The 24,054-nt window shown below is 40.3% G+C and overlaps 1 protein-coding gene across 7 annotated transcripts in view; it reads right to left on the bottom strand.

The window, feature by feature from the left end:
* The window catches only part of nsfa (N-ethylmaleimide-sensitive factor a), a 59,073-nt gene extending 40,053 nt beyond the window's left edge, over positions 1–19,020 (bottom strand). For 4 of the 7 annotated variants that reach the window (XM_085785066.1, XM_085785067.1, XM_085785064.1 and 1 more), the window contains exon 1: positions 18,775–18,861. In XM_085785066.1, the coding sequence (XP_085641192.1) occupies positions 18,775–18,786 (12 nt within the window). In that variant the 5' untranslated portion in view covers positions 18,787–18,861. Of the gene's footprint in view, positions 1–18,774 lie in introns of all 7 variants that reach the window. The other 3 variants (XM_085785069.1, XM_085785068.1, XM_085785070.1) reach the window with 2 other exon arrangements.
* Positions 19,021–24,054: the final 5,034 nt, after the last annotated feature.

Here is a 24,054-nt window from a genome sequence, read left to right as displayed (position 1 = left end):
GAGGAGCAATGGTGTTGATTTGATTTTACCATTGATTTTTTTTTAATTAACATATTTAGCCATCATTTGTCCAACTTGATTGTTAGCGTAATCTCTAGAACACCCAATGAAATCCAAATGAACCCAAATGAAGTGGCAGCATAATTGTACACATTCAGAAATCTCTTTTTCAAAGAAATGTTTTCTTTTGCAGCACCAATCAACAAATAGCTCACTACTGAAACCAGCTGGAGTTGGAGATCTAAAATGAAATCTCTGCAGGTTTCATACGTCTAACTTTGATTTTCATGTTTGAAAATTAAAAACTACATCAAAACGTTGAGCTTAAAGGTCCCATTTGGATAAAGTGACATTTCAATGTTTTTTGTTTTTTCTACAGTGATGACAAAGCAGCTTTAGGTTCTATATTAATACTGTGAAAGTCTAAAGGTAGATGTTTGTATTGCTCCATACAGTATAAAGGTAGTTTTTTTTTTTTTTTTTTTACATTTGTGAATGAAAAAACTACCTTTATACTTTCACAGTATACGTAAATATAGAACCTATGTTGCTTTATTATCACTGTAAAAAACAAAAAAAACAACAAAAAAAACCCCATCAAAATGTCACTTTATCCAACACGGGACCTCAACGTGTTGAAAAAAAGAATTCATATAGAAAGAGAATGGTAAAACCAAATCAACTCCATTGCTCCTCCGAGCCATGCTGGGATTACCACATTTTAGACAGACTGTGGAGGAGACGCGCACATCAGGCAGGCCCGGTTGGGATGGGTGCTGGATAAAAAGGAAGAGATACTAGAAAAATGTAAAAAATCCACACCAGGAAGAGCTCCTTTGAACAGAAATTTATTAGCAAAGTAGTGACGTTTCGAGCACACCACTCTTTTTCAAACTTTTTCAAACCAAAAAAGAGTGGTGTGCTCGAAACGTCACTACTTTGCTAATAAATCTCTGTTCAAGGGAGCTCTTCATGGTGTGCGGATTTTTTACATTTTTCTGGGATTACCACATTTCACATGGTTTGTCTGAGGCAGGAAGTTATACATGACTGAAACATAAACTGGCTGGCAGACACCATTCAATACACAAGTTTGGTTATGTTTTGGAGGTTGTTGATAGCCTACAATGCTTACTTCTTCCGTTTGCAAACATATCATTAAGCATGGTAGAAGTGAGAGAGAGAGAGAGAAAGAGAGGTGAAAGATAGTACATATCTTGGATGAATAAATATGACGACTATGTCATCCACTTACCTATTTTTGATTAGCAAACTGCACAAAAACTGCAAAAAAAACCTTTTATTTCCAAGAACTGCAGTCATATTTATGTATTATTACATTATCGACACCAGTTATTACCAGCCAATAATGTAATAACTTATTACATTATTGACAAAAAGTTATTACGTTATTGGCTCAAAAGTTTTATTACATTATTGGCACATTATTACATTATTGGCTTTATTACATTTAAAATGGCCAAAAATATTACATTATTGGCTGTTATTACGTTATTGGCCTTCATTACGTTTTTGGTTGCTACAAGTGTGTGTTCAGTTATCGACCGTGCTGTGAGAGCATGTGTGTGTGTGAGTGCAGAGAGTGTTTGTGTGTGTGTGTGTGTGTGTTGGCTGCCCCACAGCGAGGTTCTCTAAATATAGCTACAGCTCAGAGCTCACTGAGGAAGGCCCGCACACTGAGACAGACACAGATTAACCATTACTATCCCTACACATACACACACACACACACACACACACACACACACACACACACACACACACACACACACACACACACACACACACACAGAGCCACTCACATTCTAACTCAGGTACATGATATGCTGACACACACAGAAGTGGTATACACACATATCAGGTTTTCATACAGATGGATGCGGTGCCAACACATCACACACACATCCAAACATGAAGAATAATGGAGGCTGCTGTTGTTACACAGTCTCTGTCTGCTGGCATGTAGCTACACACTGTATCTATAGGATGATCCTACTGATAAAAACATGTCCATTAAAGCTGCTGAAAACCATTCATCTGCAGTGAACCGTGCTAAATAGACAATCAGACACACAGGCATCTGAAAGCGTGATGCAGAGAAAACAGAGTGTTGTCTTTCTTTATGTTGCACATCACTCCGATGATAGATTTCTTGTCATTATAAATTAATTTCAGGTTAATTTTTGTGAGAAAATGTCACTAAAATCTACATCCAGCTGCTTTTTGGGAGCGTGTTTATGTTCCCTGGGTTCTATGTTCCCCTCTTAGCCCTGCAAAAAAGGTTCTATCTTCCCTGGGTTCTATGTTCCCCGCTCGCCTGAAAATGGGTTCTATGTTCCTCGTCTAACGGAGGTCTGCGGATGTGCCACAGTCACGAGGGACCAGTAAGGTGAAGTGACGATAGTGTGGCGGTTAGCGGTAGGCTACTTGAAGTAAACTCACTCACCCATAAAAGACGTGCTAACCCACCTGCCAAGCGGTTGTCAACCTCTCGGCAAAACGGTTAGCATCATTGCCTGCAGTGCGGGAGACCCATAGACTGTAAAAAGAATGGACGTAGCATCCGTGGCATCACCCATTGGTTTGGGGGAGTCTGTTTTGTGACATTTGAACTGCGCCATATTGGATTTTAGTGGGAGTCAACTTTCCATATTTGGAGAGGTGCAGTGGTTGAGAACCCGCCCACTGAACTTGAAGCAACCAATTAACGGCCGGTAACTGCCTGCAAACCTGTCACTCAACGTAACCACCCCATTTATGAAGCCTAAACAACACTAAAACGGTTGTGGTACAAAAAAATCCCCCTCCCCCCGCACACACATACACAGTGTTCACTGAGGTGGAAACTCAGTAGAGACCAAAAAAATAAAATGTACCAGGCTGTAAATATGTTTTTTTAAGCTGTAAAGTCGGCTATTTTAACATGGGGGTCAATGGAAAGTTGCTCACTTCCGGTACCAGCCCCCAGAGGCCGGACGGGAACTGCAGCTTTTTGAACGCGGAAGTGGTATTCACTTGTAGAACCCACAACTTCCCCCTTGGGGAGACTGTGGGTTCGATCCTCGCCTAGGGCAAGTCCAAACCAACAACATCGGTCACTAAAAAAAAGGTTCTATGTTCCCCGTGTTAGGTGCGGATATAGGAGGAGTCGAAGTTGCAGGTAAAAAATTAGTTACTTTATTTTCTATACTTTAACAACTATAAAATCAGGGGAAAGGGTAGGGGGAAAAGTTCTGTGTGGCGAGAGTGGCTTTCTCTCAGTGGCGTCTGCCAGGTGACGCACATCAGGTCCTAATAAGCTCTGAGCGCAGACGCACTCAGCGTGCGGCCTCTCCGCGGCTCCTCTGCGGCACTGTCCAGGGTACTGAAGGTGACAGGTTAATGTGACACTCAAACTGCAACAAACTCCGGGCCGATGGACGTTTAACACGTTCATCACTCCACTTCCAGATGATAAAGCAGTTGAATAGGTCTTCTTAGAATAATGTTGAAAGGTAAACGAATAGAACATGATCTTACTTTTCCATCACGGCCTTGAAACACTTCCTCCACTCGACCCATCCTCCACATGTGACGTGGCAGCCTTTCATCATGAACAAGAACAAAATCTCCAACCTTGAATAAAGTTGATTTCACACTTCTGGTACAGTGAGCGGAACGCAACTCCATCAGATATTCTGTTTTCCATCTGTTCCAAAACTCACCCACCAGTTTGCGGCGGTAACTCCCAACGCTTCGTCAGCTGTTCTCCATCCACCTTCCTGTTGTCTGTGACCTGAACAGGCTGAGAGGGTAAAGTGGTTATTCTTTGTCCAATCAAAAAATGAGCTGGGGTGAGGGGTGATGGATCCTGAGAGTCAGTATGCAAATAGGTAAGCGGCCTTGAATTGATCACTGCTTCCACTTCTGTTAACAAAGTTTGCATCTCCTCATACGTCAGATAGGCCCTTCCAAGGACTTTCCTGATGCAGGTTTTGACGGAGCGGACAAGACGTTCCCACATCCCGCCCCACCATGCAGCTCTTTCTACTATGTATTTCCATGTGATTTTCCTTCCAGAAAAAAAGTTTTTCATATTTTCTCCTTTCATCACATTCCACAATTCCTTTAAATCCTGTTCTGCTCGCTTAAAAGTTTTAGCATTGTCAGAATAGATAGTAGAGCAGATTCCTCTTCGTGCAATAAATCTTCGAAAAGACAGCAAAAACGCATCTGTGGATAAGTCAGAGACTAGCTCCAGATGGACTGCTCACGTAACTGCACATGTGAACAGAGCGACATACGTTTTCTGTCTGTCTGGTTTAACAAGTAAGGGACTGGCAAAATCTACACCCACCACTTCAAATGGCTGAGCCTCTGTAATACGATCACGTGGTAATGGTGCAAAGGGTTGTTGGCCAGCTTTAACCTTACTTTTACGACATATCAAACATTTTTCCAAAATTTTCTTCGTGATCTGTCTGCCTCTTACCAGCCAATACCTTTCTCTGACTTGGGTCAAGGTGTCCTGTAGACCAGAGTGCATGACGTCATCGTGGGACCTTTTTATTAACAACTCGGAAAACTTATCCTCTGACGGCAAAATCCATGGATGTTTTTGGGCATAAGCCCAATTTGCCTTTTGCAGTCGTCCTCCAACTCGCATCAGATTTTCCTCATCCAAAAAGGGTTTCAAGGAGAGAACCTTTGATGTTCTGTCCAATTCCCTCTTTGTTTCCAGTTGTCTCATTTCCTTAGAGAAACATTTCATTTGTGTCAGCCTGATCCAGTATTTTTCTGCTGCCTCAATCTCCTGAGCGCAGAGCTCTCCTCGCTGTTTCTCTGTGTTGCGCAAATTGTGCACAAATCTCCTTGCCCACGCAGTTACTCTAAGCAATTTATTTAAACTGCTGTGATTTTCCAGTTTTAGAATGGGCTCAGTTACAGAACAAACATCCTCTTCATCTTCTATTATCTGATTTTGAGCGATACACTCACCAGTCAGTAGAGGCGTGTTTGTTTCCTCCGCAGATGTCACGTCGGCTGTGCATAACCAACTCGGCCCGTTCCACCACAGCATGTCAACTGCAAGTTCCTCTGATTTGAGTCCCCGAGTTCCGTGATCAGCAGGATTTTCTTTTCCCTTGCAGTGACTCCAGTTTTCAGGCAGCGTAAGACTCTGGATTTCTGCTACTCTGTTAGCCACGAACGGCTTCCATTGTCTTGCTGTGCTTTTAATCCAATGAACGGTAATCATCGAGTCAGTCCAGAAATGACATTGAACATTGTTCAGACTCAAGATGTTACTCAAATAATTACCAAGTCTGGCGCCGATGAGGGCTCCCAGCAGTTCCAGTCGGGGCAGAGTCACTCGTTTCAGTGGAGAACATGATTTTTGCTCTGATAATAAATGGAGACAAGAAGCCAATGGGATCGAATATTCTTGATGCTGTTTGGAGTACTGCTCTTTTTGTGAGTTTTTTATCCTTGACATAATTCATCACCTCCGCCATTTCAAAGACGAATTCAGTCTGTCTTCTTTTATGACTGGATGATGTGGTAAATAGTACACTGGGTCATTTGTCACATTATCATTGACTATTTCCACTATATCTTCTTTTAAATAGTTTTGAATAACAGCGTCATATCTTTCAAAAAGAGTTGGATTAATTTTTAGCCTTCTCATTAGATTATCAAATCTGCTTTTAGCCTTAACATAATTTGAAGACATAGTTACATGCTCATTTTTCCAGGGCAGTCGGACTTCGTATCTGCCGTCAACAAACTTCACAGTTTCTTCAAATCTTTTCAGAACTGTTTCATCTGTCTCGGAATGTAACTCTTCCTTACCTATTCCGAGTGACTCCAGTTCCCAAAAACTGCGCAACTGGTTGGAGAGCGCTTGGTCTTCCTCCACACAGACATGCAGCAGTTAAACGTCAACAGCTTCGGTGACAATATTCAGTGTGGTGACTTCTCCTTGCACAAGCCATCCAAACACACTCTCCAGCGCAACAAGTCCGTCTTCCAGCTTTTCCATTTTGCCAGTGACAATTCTCCAGTACTGGTCTCCTCCAATTAGGACTCCCAGTTCTTCTGATTCCATTCCTCTCACGGGAACATCCGCCATAGGCATTCCTTTTGACTCCAAATCATTTCTTATCGTTTCACTTGCCATTTTAATAATTGAAGAGCTCACCTTGGGCGTCTCCAGGAGCTGAACTTCGATGTTCTGATTATTTCTGATGTTCCTTAAACGCACCTTCACCTTCTTGCATGTCAGTCTTTGAGGTGTTTTGGAGCCAAATACAAAAACATTCAGTGTTTCTTTACCTATTACTGGCAGGTTAAGTGCTCTGGATATGTCTTCTCGAATAAAACTACGTGAGCTACCTCCATCCAAAAGACATCTAGCCACCTGACTTTGAGTGGGTGCGTCTATCCAAACGGTAGCTGTTTGGAGTAAAGCCGTACTACTCATAGAACAACTGGGAGCTGCACTTGCTATCACTGCATCTGTTGTAAGATTTCGGGCAAGTTGCTGTGTGTTTTCTTGTCTCTCTTCTGTGTGTTTTTCTTGTTGATTGGATAATTGAGGGCAGACTACTTTGTGGTGTCTTCGTCCACATTCTTCACAGGTAATTCCCTGCGTCTTACAATTACGCGCTATATGTCTGCTACCTAAACACACAAAACACTTTCCTTCTTTTCTTAATTTTTCTCTCCTCAGTTCAAGAGTCAGTTCTGTACAGTTCTTAGATCTATGATTGTTTCCTCCACAGAATACGCACCTTGGCTCATCTCTGACGCTGACAGCGTGGAACGAGGCTGTAGAGGCTGTGTAAGATCTCCTTTTTTCCGGTATCCTTTTCTCCGCATAGGACTTTTCCCATTGTTTTTCTTTATCTGGTTGTTGCACATTCTGGGTGAGATTAGCTGTTCTTTCACGACTTTCAACCTCCTTTTGGAAGAACGTCATCAGGCTTTGGACACTGAACGTGTTGTCATTATTTGCATCATCTCTTTCACTACCGTTTTGATGGGTGAACTGCAAAGCCACTTCTTCTGGTATCATCTTCATGAGAATAGGACAGAGCAAGTTGCCATAACTGTCAGAGACTACTCCCATTGAGCCTAAACTGCGCACTTGTATCTCGATGTCATCATATAGCCTGCGTAAAGCTGCGACATCCCAGGCCTTTTTTACTGGTGCCAGATTTAATAGCTTATTCATATGTGCATTTATGATGAGATCTTTACGCCCAAATCGGCTGATAAGCATTTTCTTTGCATTGTCATAATTTTCGTCTGATAAAGAAAGTCCCATAACTACATTAGCTGCTGTGCCATATAAAAACGATTTCAAATATGTAAATTTATCAGACTTGGTTAGACTTGCATTATTGTCAACTGCTGTCTCAAACTGGCTCCAAAAACTTTGCCACTTACTGACATCTCCGGAAAACTTCTCCATGACCAATTTTGGCAACTTGACTGCTTGTCTTCTCACCTCATTGTTTGAATATTGGGAAGTCACTGAAGCTGCGCTCTGATTGTCGTCCGCATTTCTCAGGATGCGTTTTATCCTGTTCTTTCTTGACATGATTCGATCCATGTATTCAAAGGTTGAATTAAACTCATCTTCCAAATCATCCTCTGCTGTCTCCGCTTCAATGTCATGGTCACTATCCAACAAAGCTCTTTCTCTTGCCGTCAGATGTTCCAAGTATTCATCCAGCAAATCTATGCTGGGATCTTCTTTTCCTACCTCCCGATCAATCTTGTCCAAGAGTCGCGTCGTAGCGGCCCGTACCGCTCCCCTTAGTTTCTTTTGTCTTTGCAGGTTCGACATTGTTGCTTTGTCCTATTATCCGCGTCTTCAGTTGTCATGCATTCTTTTTGTTTCTTCTCTCGGGTTTTCGGCACCAAAATGTTAGGTGCGGATATAGGAGGAGTCGAAGTTGCAGGTAAAAAATTAGTTACTTTATTTTCTATACTTTAACAACTATAAAATCAGGGGAAAGGGTAGGGGGAAAAGTTCTGTGTGGCGAGAGTGGCTTTCTCTCAGGTGACGCACATCAGGTCCTAATAAGCTCTGAGTGCAGACGCACTCAGCGTGCGGCCTCTCCGCGGCTCCTCTGCGGCACTGTCCAGGGTACTGAAGGTGACAGGTTAATGTGACACTCAAACTGCAACACCCCGCTTATCCAAAAAAGGCAGGAAACATAGCAGATTGTCCAAATGTTAAGTTTAGCTTTATCTCAGTGATGATCAACACCTACTGTAAACTTGCTGTTTTGAAAGGGCTTCCTAGAAGTAGTTCACTGGCTACGGAATGTGCTAATTTATAAGGTGCTGCCAATGTAACACCCCAGGTGCCAACATTTTATTTTGCATTTTGCAATATTTCTCACCATTTTGAAACATGAACTCAGCTAATATTCCACAATCTTTCACTGAGATATTACAAATAACCTACTCAGGAGAATACTTAATGGTGCATAAAGTGCTTTTATCATGTGGAAATTATGATGGAAGGTAAAATGTGCTGCGTGACTCTAGTTTTGAAAAACAAGTTCTTATATTCTGGGGATTAGTACTTTTTTAAAATCAACTATTGTGATTTATTTTATTAACAAAAATTATATTCTATTAGAAGGAATGGTAACACTTTACAATAAGGGTCCCTTAATTAGTGTTAGTACATTATTAAGCATTCATATATAAACTAATGTGTTAATTAATGCTGAGTAATGCATACATAATTACATTATTCAACTTTTAAATGTATTAACTAACTTTGATAAGTAAACATTAATTATCTGCTTACCAATAGGCTACATTAATTAATGTGTTTCCTAATCCAAAGTAATACATAATAATGATTGTTAATATATCTGTAAACAGTTAATTAATGCTTAATAATGTACTAACTAACATTAATTAAGGGACCCTTATTGTAAAGTGTTACCGAAGGAATACATTGTATGATTATGATCTACAGTTTATGGTTGTGTCAAAGGAAAAAAAAAAAGGAAAGGAACAAAGAACAAAGAAATAAAGAAAGACAGGGGAACACCTAAAAAAAGACTGGAAAAACAGAGAGGCAAGGGAAATAGATGTAGCTGCTGCTGCATGTAAAACAGACTGCAGGTCCTGATGCGATAAGATTCAGCTGATTGATCAGGGTTGTAAAAAATAAAAATAAAAAAGGAACACCTAAAAGTGTTTGTGCGGTTTGGAGGGAGGGATGTTTGTGGACTGCAGCAGTGGTGGTCTGACAGGCTGCGACCTCTGCAGTCTGCTCTCAAACTGGGCGTGGGTGCTAAATCAGAGGTTGGTGCAGAGAATCAAATAACAGGCTCGGCAAAAGCTGCAGAGCAACGGGCGCCCAAACTATTGGGAAATTATGAGTCAATAATTTTATTAAGGTAAAAGAGACCACAGAGAAGGAGGAACTGCCAACTTCTGCCCACACACTTGTTCCATCGCACAAGTGGGCGTCTTTTCTCTCTGACTGTGGGATCACAATGAGGACCCCGGCTCCTTCTATTGATTCTGACACAATCAAATTGTCCTTGGAAGCATAGATGCAGTTCTGTTGGAAGACTGAATAAAACTTGACAGCGATGAAAAGAATTTCAATTTGCCAACGAAACTGTCTCCAAGAGGTTAAAGTGATATGGCAACATTTTTTTTTCGTGTCTTGCCTCACTCCCGAGTCCATGACAAGCAGATAGACACCATCCTTTTGACTGTGCGTGCAGTAACGGGAGATAGAGCCGTATCGCCCGTAATTAGCTTAGCTCAAACGCTGGAAGTGCTTAGGTAGTGTTAGCCTGCCTCCTACCCCAGCCGAAATCAGCAGTCAGAAGCTGACTAAATTTCATTTTAGCTCTAAACTCTGTAAATATATCACTTTATCGACATTTAAAACATTTTTAGGCGAGAAAGTAGCCGTTTAGATCAGCAGTGTGTTGTTAATTTGTCTAAATACCAGCTGTTTACAATTGTGTTCGGACGAATTCGGCGCTACTCAAGCTAGCCGTTGTGACCAATGCACTTCCGGTTACTTTCACAAAATAAAACACCCATTGCCCTTTACATACAGAAAACCATGACGATAGAATTTTTGCTTTTATTTTGAAATAGGAAGCTAACCTACCCTCGATGTAGCTAGCTTGAACCAAAATAAACCGTCTTTGCTTGAACCCTCCGTTTTGACCGATCTCACCCCGTTACTGGCATTTGACCGCTCAAGATGCCTTACCGGAGAGTTATGTCAGCTCTGAGACGAAGATCGGTCCGTTTAGAGTTGCTGAAGTGTGTCCCTGATGACTTTAGGTGGAGGCAGGCTAACACTACCTATACACTTCCAGCGTTTGAGCTAAGCTAATTACGGGTGATACAGGCTCTCCCTCGTTACTGCACGCACAGTCGAAAGGATGTCTATCTGCTGGTCATGGACTCGGGAGTGAGGCAAGACACGAAAAAAAATGTTGGCGTATCCCTTTAAACTGACGTCGCTGCTTCATTTTCTATATTGCAAGTTATATTTCCACCTTTAAGTTCTGAATTCTGTATTTCACATCCACAATACAAACCATACAGACACAGCAAGAGACAGCTGCAGAAATGAGTCCAAACACAAACAAAATATGTTGTCGCATAATCATATTTTCTGCAATTATTCAAAAGCCAATATAAAAATCTCATAGGCTTTTCATCAGAGGAACCAGAGTGATGCTAACTAGATGTACCACAAATGTGAGTCCCTGCAGCACTCCAGTGTTCCACTGATTATTGTCCCTCAGTAACCCAGTTAGTGTCCACAGTCCTCTAATTCTAGTTAAGCTGTTTACCTCCGCTACTGTGCCGTCATGGCTGCTGTTAGTAGAGCGGTAAACAGAATATTTGTGTCTGCTAACAAAAAAAGGTTTAAAAGTCTATCTGCCCAAACATAGAAGAGAAGATTTCTTCTTACATATAGTGAAAAGAGAGAAGAAAAAAAAATCATTAAAATGTTTGAGAAGTAATCTGCAATAACAACATAAATCTGGCAGTTTGGTAAATTTGGTATAAGTGTGGACTTTACTGTGTTATTCTTGAACATTTCTCAAATTCGCAGGCTCCAGTCTGGACGTGCCTCTTTCTAATCCATCAGCTTTATGAAGACCAGATGGCCTGTGAGACTGCCTAGTGGACAAAAGGCCGTTACTTCAATCCTCACCGCAGCTATGGTCTGTCCAACTGTCTTACTGACCCTTTTTGCTCCTCCTTGACCTTCAGCTGACTCTATTAGGAGGAGGAGGAGGAATACTGTCTGTGTTTACTTCAGGGTCAAGGCACAAGACAAAGACAGAAAATCCCTGTGTGAATCCAGAGGTCAGTGAAACATTTAATCTTGCAGATTAATAATCCATTACAGTCTCACCAGGACCTTTGGGCAGGCTGGTCACCCACACATGCATCTCAATCTTAAAGGTGCTGCATGTCATAAATTAACAGTCTATCCTAAATTCTGACTGCATCTGGAAGCTGAAAACAAACTTTCACCGCAGGATATCCACACAGAATTCTAAAGAGTTGTTTGCCTATTTGAATATTATTAAACACAGAACCCTAATCAAACAGTCAAACACCTTAATGTAGATTTTGCTGGCGCTAATAGAGCCAACATCAGCCTTAACACCTGATTGGTTGAAGGGCCGGCCCTATCTGTCTGTGTTCAAAGATACTGGGAGCTGTAGGCTTTTCAGGCTGTTGCATACAGAGACATAGAGAAACACTGTGATGGCCCCAAACACAGACCTTTCCTTATTGATAGCTGAATAGGAAAACACAATTTTCTTGATAAAAATTAATTAATATCTAGTTTTTAAAACAAATCCTGCCTACCCCAGATTTAATGCTTATGCTGGCTTTATATCAAAATTTCAACTAGCTTAAGTTAGCCCCACCGTAAACCTGAAGTGTAGGGTTAGAAAATCCTGAGTTCAGACCAGATCATTAGTGCTAACAGCTAATTCTGCGCTCTGACCCTAACAGATAATGAACATTTCCACTCAATGCTAAGTGATTAGTAGTTTTCTCTCAATGTCTAGCTATTGAATAGCCGTTTACGCTAAAACCCTAATTTTTCAGTGTCAGTGCAATTTCCTGAAACCATTAAGAGCCAAAAAGACAAAACAATGTTTTTTTTATAGGCCTATATAATATTGGAAAAATCTTTCTTTTTGAGGTTTCATGTGACTGAAACAACTGAAATCATCTAACTTTGATTAGATGCACAATGACAAGCTAGCAGCTGTGTTCACTGCGTCTCTGCATCGTCCCACGCGAATGGACGGTCAGTGACAGTTACAGGCTTAAAGCAGGGCAGAGCTCAGCCTGGGGTCAGCTTCACAACAAAAAACACCACGTTTCTTATTTTGGCATCAATGACAAACTCAGTTTTTGGGCAAATCATTTCATACATACAGGGTCAGGTCAGGATGTCGTAGCCAGAGACTTGTCAGCCCATAGAATAACTCACACATGCCTTATTTCTCCACTGAAAGCTTTCCTGACCAGGGCATCATAACAGCCATGAAAAATTCATGAATCCTTTCAACAGACGGAGGCGGTTGAAAAGCCATCACCTGCTTAGGACGTGAGAACCGGGGGAGATGATTTACAAAACAGTTTTTTCTCCAACAGCACAGGGCAAACTGCCTGCGTATGAGATTAGAGATTTTCTGTATTAGAAACCAGGGGCTCCATTACTTATTAAGATTTGTTAGTTGTTATTGATGGTTATGATTGGTTTTATGTAAGTATTTATTAGCCTAAGTGATGTGGTCTTGGGCCCACTAAGTCTCTTCCAGCTAATTGCCTGCAGCAAGGAAGGAATAAAGTCAGCTAGTTGCTCTCGGTTGCCGTTGGTGCTCAGTGGTATTTGTCAAGCCTGCAACAAGCTGTAACTAGACAAACTGAAGAGGTGGATATATACTTTATTGATCCCCTCAGGGAAATTCAGAAAAACTGTATGTCCTCTAAATGTGTTATAAATATTTCACTCATTACTCTGAATGTCATTAGTTTGGTGAAATTCCCACAGGTGGAGTCAAATACTAGACCTTTCCAAGCACACACAATTATGTATTAGAGAGCTGGGTAGCACTTTATAATAAGTACACACTATTAAGCATTATAAGCATTAATAAATACCAAATTCTTCATTTATAAAGCATGAATACTCATTAGTATATAGTTTATAAATACAGTTAGTGCTTATCAATGATGAGTAAAACATTTTTAACTGTGTTTATAAACTACATATGACTATTCATGTGTTATAAATTATGAATTCAGTATTTAATGCTTAATACTCTGTACTTATTATAATGTTACCAAGAGCTGCATACCAGCCAGACTTGTTGTCTGTTCTCTTAAATGAAAACTGCACACCCACACAATCACACAAATATATCCAGTGGATTGCACAAAATGAGAGACACTGATCAATAATCGGTCATTAATTCATTAATTCACGATTGAGATAAGTTTAAAATGGTGATATCGATCTGATTTCAGATCAGCCAGACCTAGCCTGCTTTCTACGCTCCTTGAGCGAGAATTTACAGACAAAATCATCATCACTGATTTATATTCAGGGTCGGGGAACATCAGATCAATAAGCCACTATCTTTCCTGCATCAGTTAAAAGGGCTCAACTCAAAACTCAAACTACCCTCACCAAGCCAGTAGTCTCCTCCCCTCTACACCACCCACCACCTCATCACCAACACCATGTAAACAGTCAGTATATGTCAACAAATTGTTATCATCACTGTCTGGTCACACTTCATAGCATCGTTTTTTCTCTTTTCAGACTGATGTAGTGGCTTGTCTTAGTGCCAGCCTGCTGAAATATTTGTTTTGTTCTGACCGTCTCTGACAAGCTGCACTATGCCCAGCAACAGTGAGGGTGAAGGGTATAAGAGTGCGTGTGTGTTGACTGCAGCAGCCCGTGGGGGGAGTGAAACAACACGCCGATGGACACTTTTGACTCATGCTGGATGACCAAGCAGAGGAATGTACCATTGTATCTCTTCATTTTATGAACAACAACATGTACACTCACAGAGGGAAATGTGATGGATTATTAACATCTTCTGTTTCATTATGCAGAATCCAGTCTCATTAATTCAGTAAATGTAAAATAATTGCATCATTTCTGTCACTTTTATCCTGTGTAACCTACTATTGATCCCATCAGTGTGAACGTTCTCATGAAAGACCAACAAATGGGCATGGTGAAGGGAAATATAACAACTTTTGCAAACATTTAGAGAATTATATCTATCTATGATTGAACAACAGCTTAAGTTAAGTTGAACTGCAGTAGCTATGTGTTACATTATGTTTGTTTGTAATATTAGGGCTGAATAATAATAATAATAATAATAATAATAATAATAATAATAATAATAATAATAATAATAAAGAATAATGCAAATCACTGATTTGATACACAAGACAATGACTGGTTAACTATCTTACCACCTACAGAAGCAACCTCACATCACTTCCCTAGCAACAGAGCTCATTATGAACTTACATTGCTTTCTAGGGATAGTTGTTACAAATTAAATCTTATGTGTTTGGTATTTCACCACTGTGAGGAAGATGCAGTTTAAATGTGCATATTATCAGAGTTTAATTAAGCAATATCACACGAGAGGGAGTGCTGTTGTACTGTATATCAGCACAGGTGTGATTCGGTCGAGATTCGGTCAATTTTTTTCCCAGCCGGGTTTAGTAGAGATTTATCGCCAATTAGACGGACCAGGTCAGGTCCGGGTTTTAATGTTCAGGTCCGTTTATAACTGTAGTAGCAGCAGAGAGATGGGGCAGCTCCTGTATGGGGAGCGTGGCTCTGACTTAGCTCCTGTCCAGCTGAACAGCGGAGTGAATGCCTATAAAAAGTCGCAGTGCTGTTATACTGTATATCAGCACTCATGGAACGTCTCTTGTCCAATCAAATTGCTCGGTTGGGACCGGTCGGAACTGTATAACTGTATAATAATAATTATAACTTTTATTTGTATAGCGCTTTTCATACATGGCCATGTAACTCAAATTGCTTTACATTTAGATACAAGAAAAAAGAAAAAGAGAAGAGGATAAATAAATAAAATAAATAATTAAATGAGAATAAACAATGTCGATTATTATAAATTGAGAAGGCAGTGGTATAAAGATATGTTTTCATTCCTTTTTAAAGGTGTTCAGGGAGGCGGCTTGTTTGATGTGGGGGGGTACGGTATTCCAGCGCGTAGACGGCAAAGGCTGCTTCTCCACTTTGTTTGTGATTTGCACAAGCAAAATATTAGTTTATATTAGAATATAATAGTATAGTAGACTAATGTAGCTTTGCAGTGAATGTAGCTTCATTGACTTTGGGGGAGGTTAGACACCAGCAACACCACTCAATACAGTGAAGCATATTTACTAATGCTACTTAGTGGTAGTTTCATGTAGCCTATAGCTTTGTGCTAACTGTGCTAGTGGGTTGTGAGTGGCCATGTTGAGTATCTAAGATTGAGTGAAGCATGTATTAGGGCCTAGGCTACTTATTATTTTTGAAGCACTTCTTCTCCTCTGTCCTCATTGTACAGCTTGTACAACCTTGTAGCTGCTCTCAGGCTTTCCTTTCAATATGAGAACATTTTTCTTCCAGGGAAATCCAGTTCCTTATGTAAAACCTAATCAATGAAAACGCCCGGCATTCAATAGAGTATTGATCATGGCCCCTTGGGTACTGTGCTGTGCTGTGCTGTGCTGTGCTGTGCTGTGCTGTGCTGTGCTGTGCTGTGCTGTGCTGTGCTTGCTGTGTGACATCAACCAGTCATCCAGTGGTCAGCGTGTTAAGACACAGCAGTGGTCAGACTGTTAACAAAATGCTGCTGTTGTAGCACGTCCGGGTCCCGCAGTAAAAGTGAACGCAGTGCACTGGCCCCCCCCTGCACCTGAATACATATTTTGCTTGTCTTTTTAACAGAACTGTAACAGAGCAAACACTATTAGAGCGATTAGAAAAAGTGCAGGTGACGGGGTAATTACACAAAGTCAGATTTCCACTGAGACAAGTCTGATAAAACTAAACCCATGCAGCTCTCTTTGGATAAAAGCACCAACCTAATGGCATGTATAACCTGTGGGTGTCATCTCTGCCTCTGCTGCTGTTATCTCATTTTACAAACTGTGGGGTGAATCTAGCCAATGGGCCGATGGAGATCTGAATGTCTGCTCTGAGACAGAAAATTCTGAGTGTCCTGATACCTTTACAGTATGTTCTCTTTTTGTTGTCTAACATGAATACAGTGAGGCAGTTTTGCTGTGTAATGCTACAGCTGTTAGCATGACTGTGCATTTCATGATGTCACCTATAGAGTCTCAGATAAATAGGTGGAAAGCAGACTCATCAGACTAAATGTTGATACAGCACTGACTTTATAAGCTGCCTCCAGACCCCTGCTATGACAAAAGAGAAGACATAATACTAAGAATAAAATATATAACAGATTCTCAACCTGGGGGTCGGGGCCCTAAAAAGGCCCACTGTAAATCTGAGAGCTCCTGAGATTTTTAACAGCATAAAGCAGAAGAAAAGACATAGGCCTGTAGGTTTATATGTGAAATCCGTTCACTTCACCAAATCTTAGGCGGCACCGTTTAATTTGGCTAAATTAATTTTTTTCACTGGGTCCTGATGAAGGTCAGTAGACTTAACAATAAAAAAGCTTTAAGTAAGTGCGGGAGCAAGTGCTGATTTTTTATGTTGAACCTGTACTGACTGGGGATCTGGGATCACCACCATTCTGCAAAGGAGAATGTGCATGCTGATTAAGCCTACATTTATTTTATTGACAGAGGGCTCGGTGTTCAGATTCCTACCTAATGTTTTTATTGTAAATACAAGGCTATTCCCTGACTTTTTTTGTCTTGTTCTTCGAAACTAAAATGTAAATCCACCATCTGCAAACCCTTCAATAAAAAGAGATTCAAAAAAAGTAAGCCAGTCGGCTTAGCTTAGCATAAATACTGGAACCATGAGTGTCAAAATAATTGTCATTGTAGCCTAATGGATTTGTATGTGACAGACTCAATTTCTTACCTCATGACTGTTGCCAAGCAACAACTGCCAAGTGCCAACCAAGAAAGAGTCTGGCACATAACCCCCCTGTTGCCACCTTTTGTTTGTTTGTTTGTTTGCCAGGAGGATGACAGAAAAATTAATGAACCAATTTGCATTTAACATAGTGGGGGAAGTACATTAAAATCTAGGCCCAGTTCAGTTAAAAGTGAGGGTCCATCACTTTCCTTAACACTGCCACATCAATTAATGAAATAATATAACATAATTAAGGTGTAGCTATGCTGACTTAACAAAGCTGGAACATATTGTTCTGTTTTTGAGGTGCTGGTAAAGATTTCATTACCTCAGACAGAGAGGCTAGCTGTGTCCCCTTGTTTCCAGTCTCTATGCTAAGGTCATCTCAGATGTTACAGTATTGAGAGTAGCATTAGCCTATTCTTAAAGTATTTCCCAAAATGCTGAAGATTTATTTGACTTTGATGAGTCATGAGGCAAAACCTCTACTAAACAGCCAATTTTCACTCAGGATCAAAATGTGGCCTTTTGAAGTTGGGATGCTTTTCGATAATCAATTTACTACATTTTCTTTGTTAGCCTACCTGCTTGTCATTCAGTGGCCCACATTCAATGATTGACATGATATCTTGGGTTAATTTAATAAATGGATGCTACAAGACAAAATAAAACAAAACAAATAGATTTGAGTCTCATTGCAGGTTTGGTTTTGCTCCCTGAACTGTAGAGTAGGCCTAGGCTATATTATGTCTTGTTTTGTTACAGCATCAGAGGTCCTGTATGATGATGACCTCAGGCTTTGGTACCAAAAACACAGGACCTGAGCTCTAGTGAACTGAAACCACTTCCACTCCCCCTCTCTGCACTGGAGAATAGACACTGGCAACCTGACATCATCCTCCCTGTACATCGACAGGGTGGTAGTAGGCTGCACAGCCACTGGAATGAATATGCACATAGTCTATACAAGCCACCAGTCAGCCATGCACTGCTCGGCTGCTCATCCCCAGCGCTCACTGAGGCAGCGGGGACTGAGCCTGTCTGTCCTCGCTGACTGCTGCTGTGATCAAATGCATGCATGATGCGCTGGGTTCGTACATATTGTGCCGCGCTGCTCGGACCACTCTGAGCTGAGCTGAGCTTACCTATATTAATCGACCACCCTGTTCTCCCTGATGCATAGCTCGTAAAAGCTTCTTTTTTTTTCTTTTTTCTTTTTTACGCAGCCGTGTCGGCTCAAGGGCAAGCGCAGCCCAGGATTAAGCAGCGATCCTCGCAGCGGTTATAGCGTGGCTGAGGTTGTCGGACGCAGGAGCTATTATTATTATTATTATTATGCAATCTTAGCGGAAATGATCCATCCTGACACATGCCAGCGTTGTAGAGCTGCAACATTATGTGGAAAACCAACACCAGGTTCTGTAGTCACCGTGACATTCAGGCGCAATATGTAAAGGTATAGCCTTACTGACTGAGACTGCTTGCAATTTGAAGGCTCGCCCGACATTTTGCGCTCTGAGCCACTGTTCCTCCTCCTCTGGCACACAGGAACACTGTGTTTTGTGTTTGTTTGTTTTTTTTGGGGGGGGGAGGGAGATAATAGATAAGTATCTTACCCGAGTCGCCATCTTCACGGTTGTTGTAGGCCTACTAGATCAGGGGGTTCTGCTCGGGCCAACGATGCATAGGACAGCGGGGAGAGTCGGTGGAAAAAGCTCCAGCAGCAGATGGGGTATATAAGCTGCAGCGCACCGCTCTCTGATTGGCTGTTTGTAGCGGAAGCGTGCCGACAAGGGGGGATGTCATTCACATGCCATTAGCTCGCGTGCGATTCCGGAAGATCACTGGTCTCTGCCTCGCGCTACGTCGACACTAAATTATGCACATTGACAAACCCAGCACGTGAAGACTGCACGCATTAGACTGGAAGTGCTCTCGTAATTTTTTCCCTTTTTTTCTCAATTAATGTATGTGTCCTATTGTGGCTGTTATGTAATCACCTACATTAATCTGAACCAACTAGAACGTATAGCTGAAAGCATTAGTCTGCATCACCATTTCCACCTGTTATTTCCGCCACGTGATTAGATGGCAAATCTTTTATTTTGGTAAACAGTACGTCTTCCTCGCTACAGACAGCGCCCCCCCTGCCTCATGCGCAATGTGTCTTTATTTGAGGGGGTGCTGCAGCTGTAACACACTGTTGCAGCAGCGCAGTGATAAAATCCTGATAAGACAAGAATCACAGTATAAACACTTGAAATGAATCTGAACGGTGAGGGAACTGTACAAACACCATGTAGCTACAGGAAACACCCTGAGAGTAATTCAATTACAGCGCCGCCCACCCGGGCTGCCCCGAAAACAGATTCAGCACCATGGACAGCAGCACAGCAAACACAGGATGACGAGATGTTTAACACCATGCCGCAATAACACACTGGCTTCTACTGTAGAGTGGGTAGCTACTACACTCGGTCTTTATTGTAGTCAATCAGTTAGAGTGCCTGTCTTTGAGGCACTTCCAATGAATGGCATTAGTTTCTCCATAATGACTCATTGTTAATTTCATATCATCATCGTAGATAGGCCTACATGAGAATAGCTGCTCTAGCATTTCAGCAGTATATTTTAAAATGAATACAAAAACAAGATAATATTTCAAATAGCACATCAATGTTGATATTTATTCTAAAATAAAATTCAGAGGGGTATACTGTCATAATAGACAGTATACACTAATGTCTCTAAATGGTGAATTATTAAATCACATCTCATTAAGTAAATAAAAAAAATAGCCTATATAGATGTCTATACAACATTTAAGAGTAGTAGGCTAATGTTTCCAAGCTAGTAGGCTAAAGGCTGACACGATGACAGTAGACATTGATAGTGTATTTGATATAATTCTAAATGACCATAAAAGGGACTATCAGTTTAATAATATCAGTACTTCTGAAGGATAACAGTTGGTTTTCAAGCTCCCTCTTTCAGCACCATGGACAGCAACAGTCTGACAAACCATTTATGTCCAGTTCTTACTGTTTAATGTGTTCTCATCAATGGTTTTTACATCCATTGCCTTTTGAAAGTGTAAATTACCGTACATTAGTTTTATGTCTAATTTACCTCCACAGTTGTGACTCTGGAAGTAGAGTATATCAGACATCCACTAATTCATGTCTTTTGGTGGGTGGTTTTGATCATCCCTGGACCCTCAAAGCCAAGGTGTTGAAGTGTCCTTGGGCAAGATAATGAACCTAAAATTACCAATGACGGGTGTATGAAGGTGTGTGATTAGGTGCTTGTGGAGTCACACTCTCAATAAATGAGGAAAGAATTGTACAAAAATGTAAAATCTATTTACTTAAGTCCTTGTGATTTATTAAAAGTGATAAACTTTTAATGAATCTCAAAAGTTTTTGTCTTTACTGAGGGAAACATTTCAGAAAATATGTATGTGTTGATTAAATAAACTAATCAAATAACAGTTCCGAAACATTGGTGACTGATATAGGCTTTATGCACAGCTCCACTACTTCCTGAACAAGCTCCTTTATTTCCTGTCTTACATTTTTTGACAAACTGATTAATCCAGGTGTGTCTGACCTGACTCTGACCTCAGTAGTCACAACAACAGTCAGACACACCTGGATTAATCAGTTTGTCCAATAATGTAAGACAGGAAATAAAGGAGCTTGTTTAAGTTCAGGAAGTAGTGGAGTTGTGCATAAAGCCTAATAGTGATTGGTTGGTGGATGAGGGAATCAAACCTGAAACTTCTTGTTAGGGGAAAACTCTTACAAGATCTTCATGTTTTAGGTTTATCTACTTCAATTTCTATTAAGTTAAGCAAAAAGACAAATACACTTATATTTATTCTTGGTTTGAGTCAGATTTGATTGAACAAACTGTAAAGCTTCATGTAGAGGTGAAAAATATGAATTATTTTGCTAATGTTTTCCAATTGTTTTGTTCCTAACCCTGACCCTGTCACATTCACATTCTTCCCAAGCTAAGCTAAGCAATTGCATCTCCCTTCAAATGTGCCTCAGGTCATACCACATTATACAAACATATCACAGTTCCCATCATGCTCAGTGCTGATTCTGTTTTCAGTTCAGTACATTCAGTCTGTTGCTTAGTCCAGGCTGTTACATTCACTTCAGTAGAGTTCATGGCTAAAAGCTTCTGATTCAGCCACTGTCAGTGATGATTCAGTCAGTGTGGGATGCTACCTTAGCCTAGCATTTAAATCATCACCTTTAAATCTTTGATGAGTGACATCACTTTGAATTTGTCTACTGTTCCTATTTAATACAGGCATATGCCACCTCTATACTAAATGATTATGTATAGTCAGTTTAGTTTAAATTTGTTTGTACATGCACTAAACACATTTATTGAACTGAAACTAGCTTGACAAGTTAAGCTGCTAAATATTTAGGTAACACAATAAGGGTCCCTTAATTAACGTTAGTTAGTACATTATTAAGCAACCCGTTTAATCCCACCGACAACAATTGTTGCCAGTCATTTCTTCTAACTTCTGGAAGCTCTAAAACTGCTGTTTTAGCTTTGGGCATCTAATGCAAGTTTTAAAATGAAATTATATGCTGTTTACTCTAAATTGTATCAATTTCATGTAAATAGTGCAAAAGGTCACATGACCAGGCCTCTTTACTTCCTGCTTGCACCTCTTGGGGGAGATGTCTACCTCAAACGTGTACATGAGGAAGTAAATAAAATACTTTAATTAACAGATATAACTAACATTTTTTTTTACATATATTCTTTAAAGGGTCTACTACTGATATGTAATGAGAATTATATGCCTGCATGCATATTTTGATCATAAGGAGAGTAGATGTAAGCACGGCAACAATTGTTGCCGCTAGCATAACACATAGTCACATAGCATTATGCGAGATGTCAAAGGTTTTAGCTGTTTATTCTATTAATCTTGTGTTTTTTTCTACACAGCTTAAAAATATCAGAGGTCTTGGATCTTCTAGACCTAAAAAGACCCCAAAGTGATGTGTGTTGTGTGTGTGTGTGTGTGTGTGTGTTGTGACATGGTTACCAGCCACATCCAATATACCAGATTTTGTGACGGTCCAACTGCAGTAGGCTATACAAACTAAACCCGGACCCTGTTGATTTGTTCTGCTGATGTATCCTTCTCTGAGGGAGCTCACTGTTGAAATGCCAAATGCCTATTCAATGCAAACCAAAGGAAGGCACTTGATTGGAGCATGGATGAGTTGCTGACTTTTCATGGGATTCTGCTCACATATAGATTTTATTATTATTATTACTATTAGTAGTAGTAGTAGTAGAAGTAGTGGTAATAATAGTAGTATGGCAAGCATGGCAGCAGTCAGTTTATCAGGGGCAAACCAATCTGGTTTGAGTACAAGTTGTGGAGCCTTGTTTCACCCACAGTGTGCATGTTTTACATGGAGCCCTATTGTGGAGTCCACACACATCCGCCTAAAAGTAGCCTATAGGACAGGGCCCAGGTGTAGTCCTTGGTCAAGGTAAACAAGCAGAAGTTCCTCTAGGATGCACATTTGTACATGCCTTGTTAAAATATGTTTCACATGTTAGTGTCAGTTTTAATTTTTTATATGTGTAAATAGGTCAAATTATAGAATTTCTGAAAATTTAGACTATGCAGTTTCCCACCGGCAACAATTGTTGCCGAGTATAAAACCTAAATTTTCACTAACAAAACCAACATGAAATGAAAAAAAACATACATATTATGTGTTAGGGAGGTCCAAGGAGTGAAATGTATGCACTTATTTTGCAGGGAAAAATTTGGGATTAAACGGGTTAATAAACTGTTTACAGATATATTAACAATCATTATTACTGTATGTATTACTTAGGATTAGGAAACACATTAATTAATGTATTGTATATGTAAATGTATGTATAATAATAAATTATTAAGTTATAATAAAAGTTGAATAATGTAATTACTTATCATTATGTATGCATTACTCAGCATTAATTAACACATTAGTTTATTAATGCTAACGTTAATTAAGGGACCCTTATTGTAAAGTGTTACCAATATTTACAGTGTCTTATCACAGTTAATATCATGTCAGAATATCTAAACACATCTGACATATAAGCCTTTTTGTGAAGCTCTCTCAGCTCTGTCATATCTCTGCTACAAAATTTCTGCAATCCAGTCAAAATTAAATCCATTCTCCGGTGGCTATTTTGTTGCACCGCAAATGAAAATCTGTCAACACTACACCCACTCAGGTGCTTGAGTCAGCGAGTAATAATCGCATTGACTGTTATGAGACTTATTTGAGAGGTTCTCGGCTTCTCAAAAGTGCAAAAATAACATTTGTCCTCCCATCCAATTTTTGTCTTCAGCTCCCTCAGGTGCTGGGGATGGCTTCGACAACACACTACCGCCTTGCTGTGGTCAGATTAAGAACTGTATCCAAAGGCCCATATAAACTGTGTCTGTGTATAAAATGGCACGAGACAAGAATAAACAAAGACAACCATGCTTGTAAAGGTTTTTATATAAAGTACCTGTAACAGTTGATCAAATTATTCTTATTTCTCACATACATATTCATACATCCACATAGTAACAGACTGCAGCATCAGCACTCTAGTAACACTAGTAGCCTTGGCTTTTGTTCAACAAGGATTCTTGTTTACACAATATGATTCACAAATGAAAAGGAAGAAAAACTGTAATAACTTCATCATCATTATCATAAGCTTCATATGTTACACGATCGTTTTTGTCTTGTACGTGTTGCAAGATAAAATATGGCACATCATTATGAGTTGATCGATGATGAGAGGATGTACGGGGGGGAGGAGGGGGGGTTAGTCAACTCATACCTCTCTCTGTA

This window comes from Trachurus japonicus, chromosome 8 (assembly GCF_045865225.1).
Source record: "Trachurus japonicus isolate A0001 chromosome 8, Traja_1.0".
NCBI classification, from domain to species: domain Eukaryota; kingdom Metazoa; phylum Chordata; class Actinopteri; order Carangiformes; family Carangidae; genus Trachurus; species Trachurus japonicus.
The sequence above is the reverse complement of the archived record's forward strand: the minus strand, read 5'-3'. Positions and strand labels throughout refer to the sequence as shown.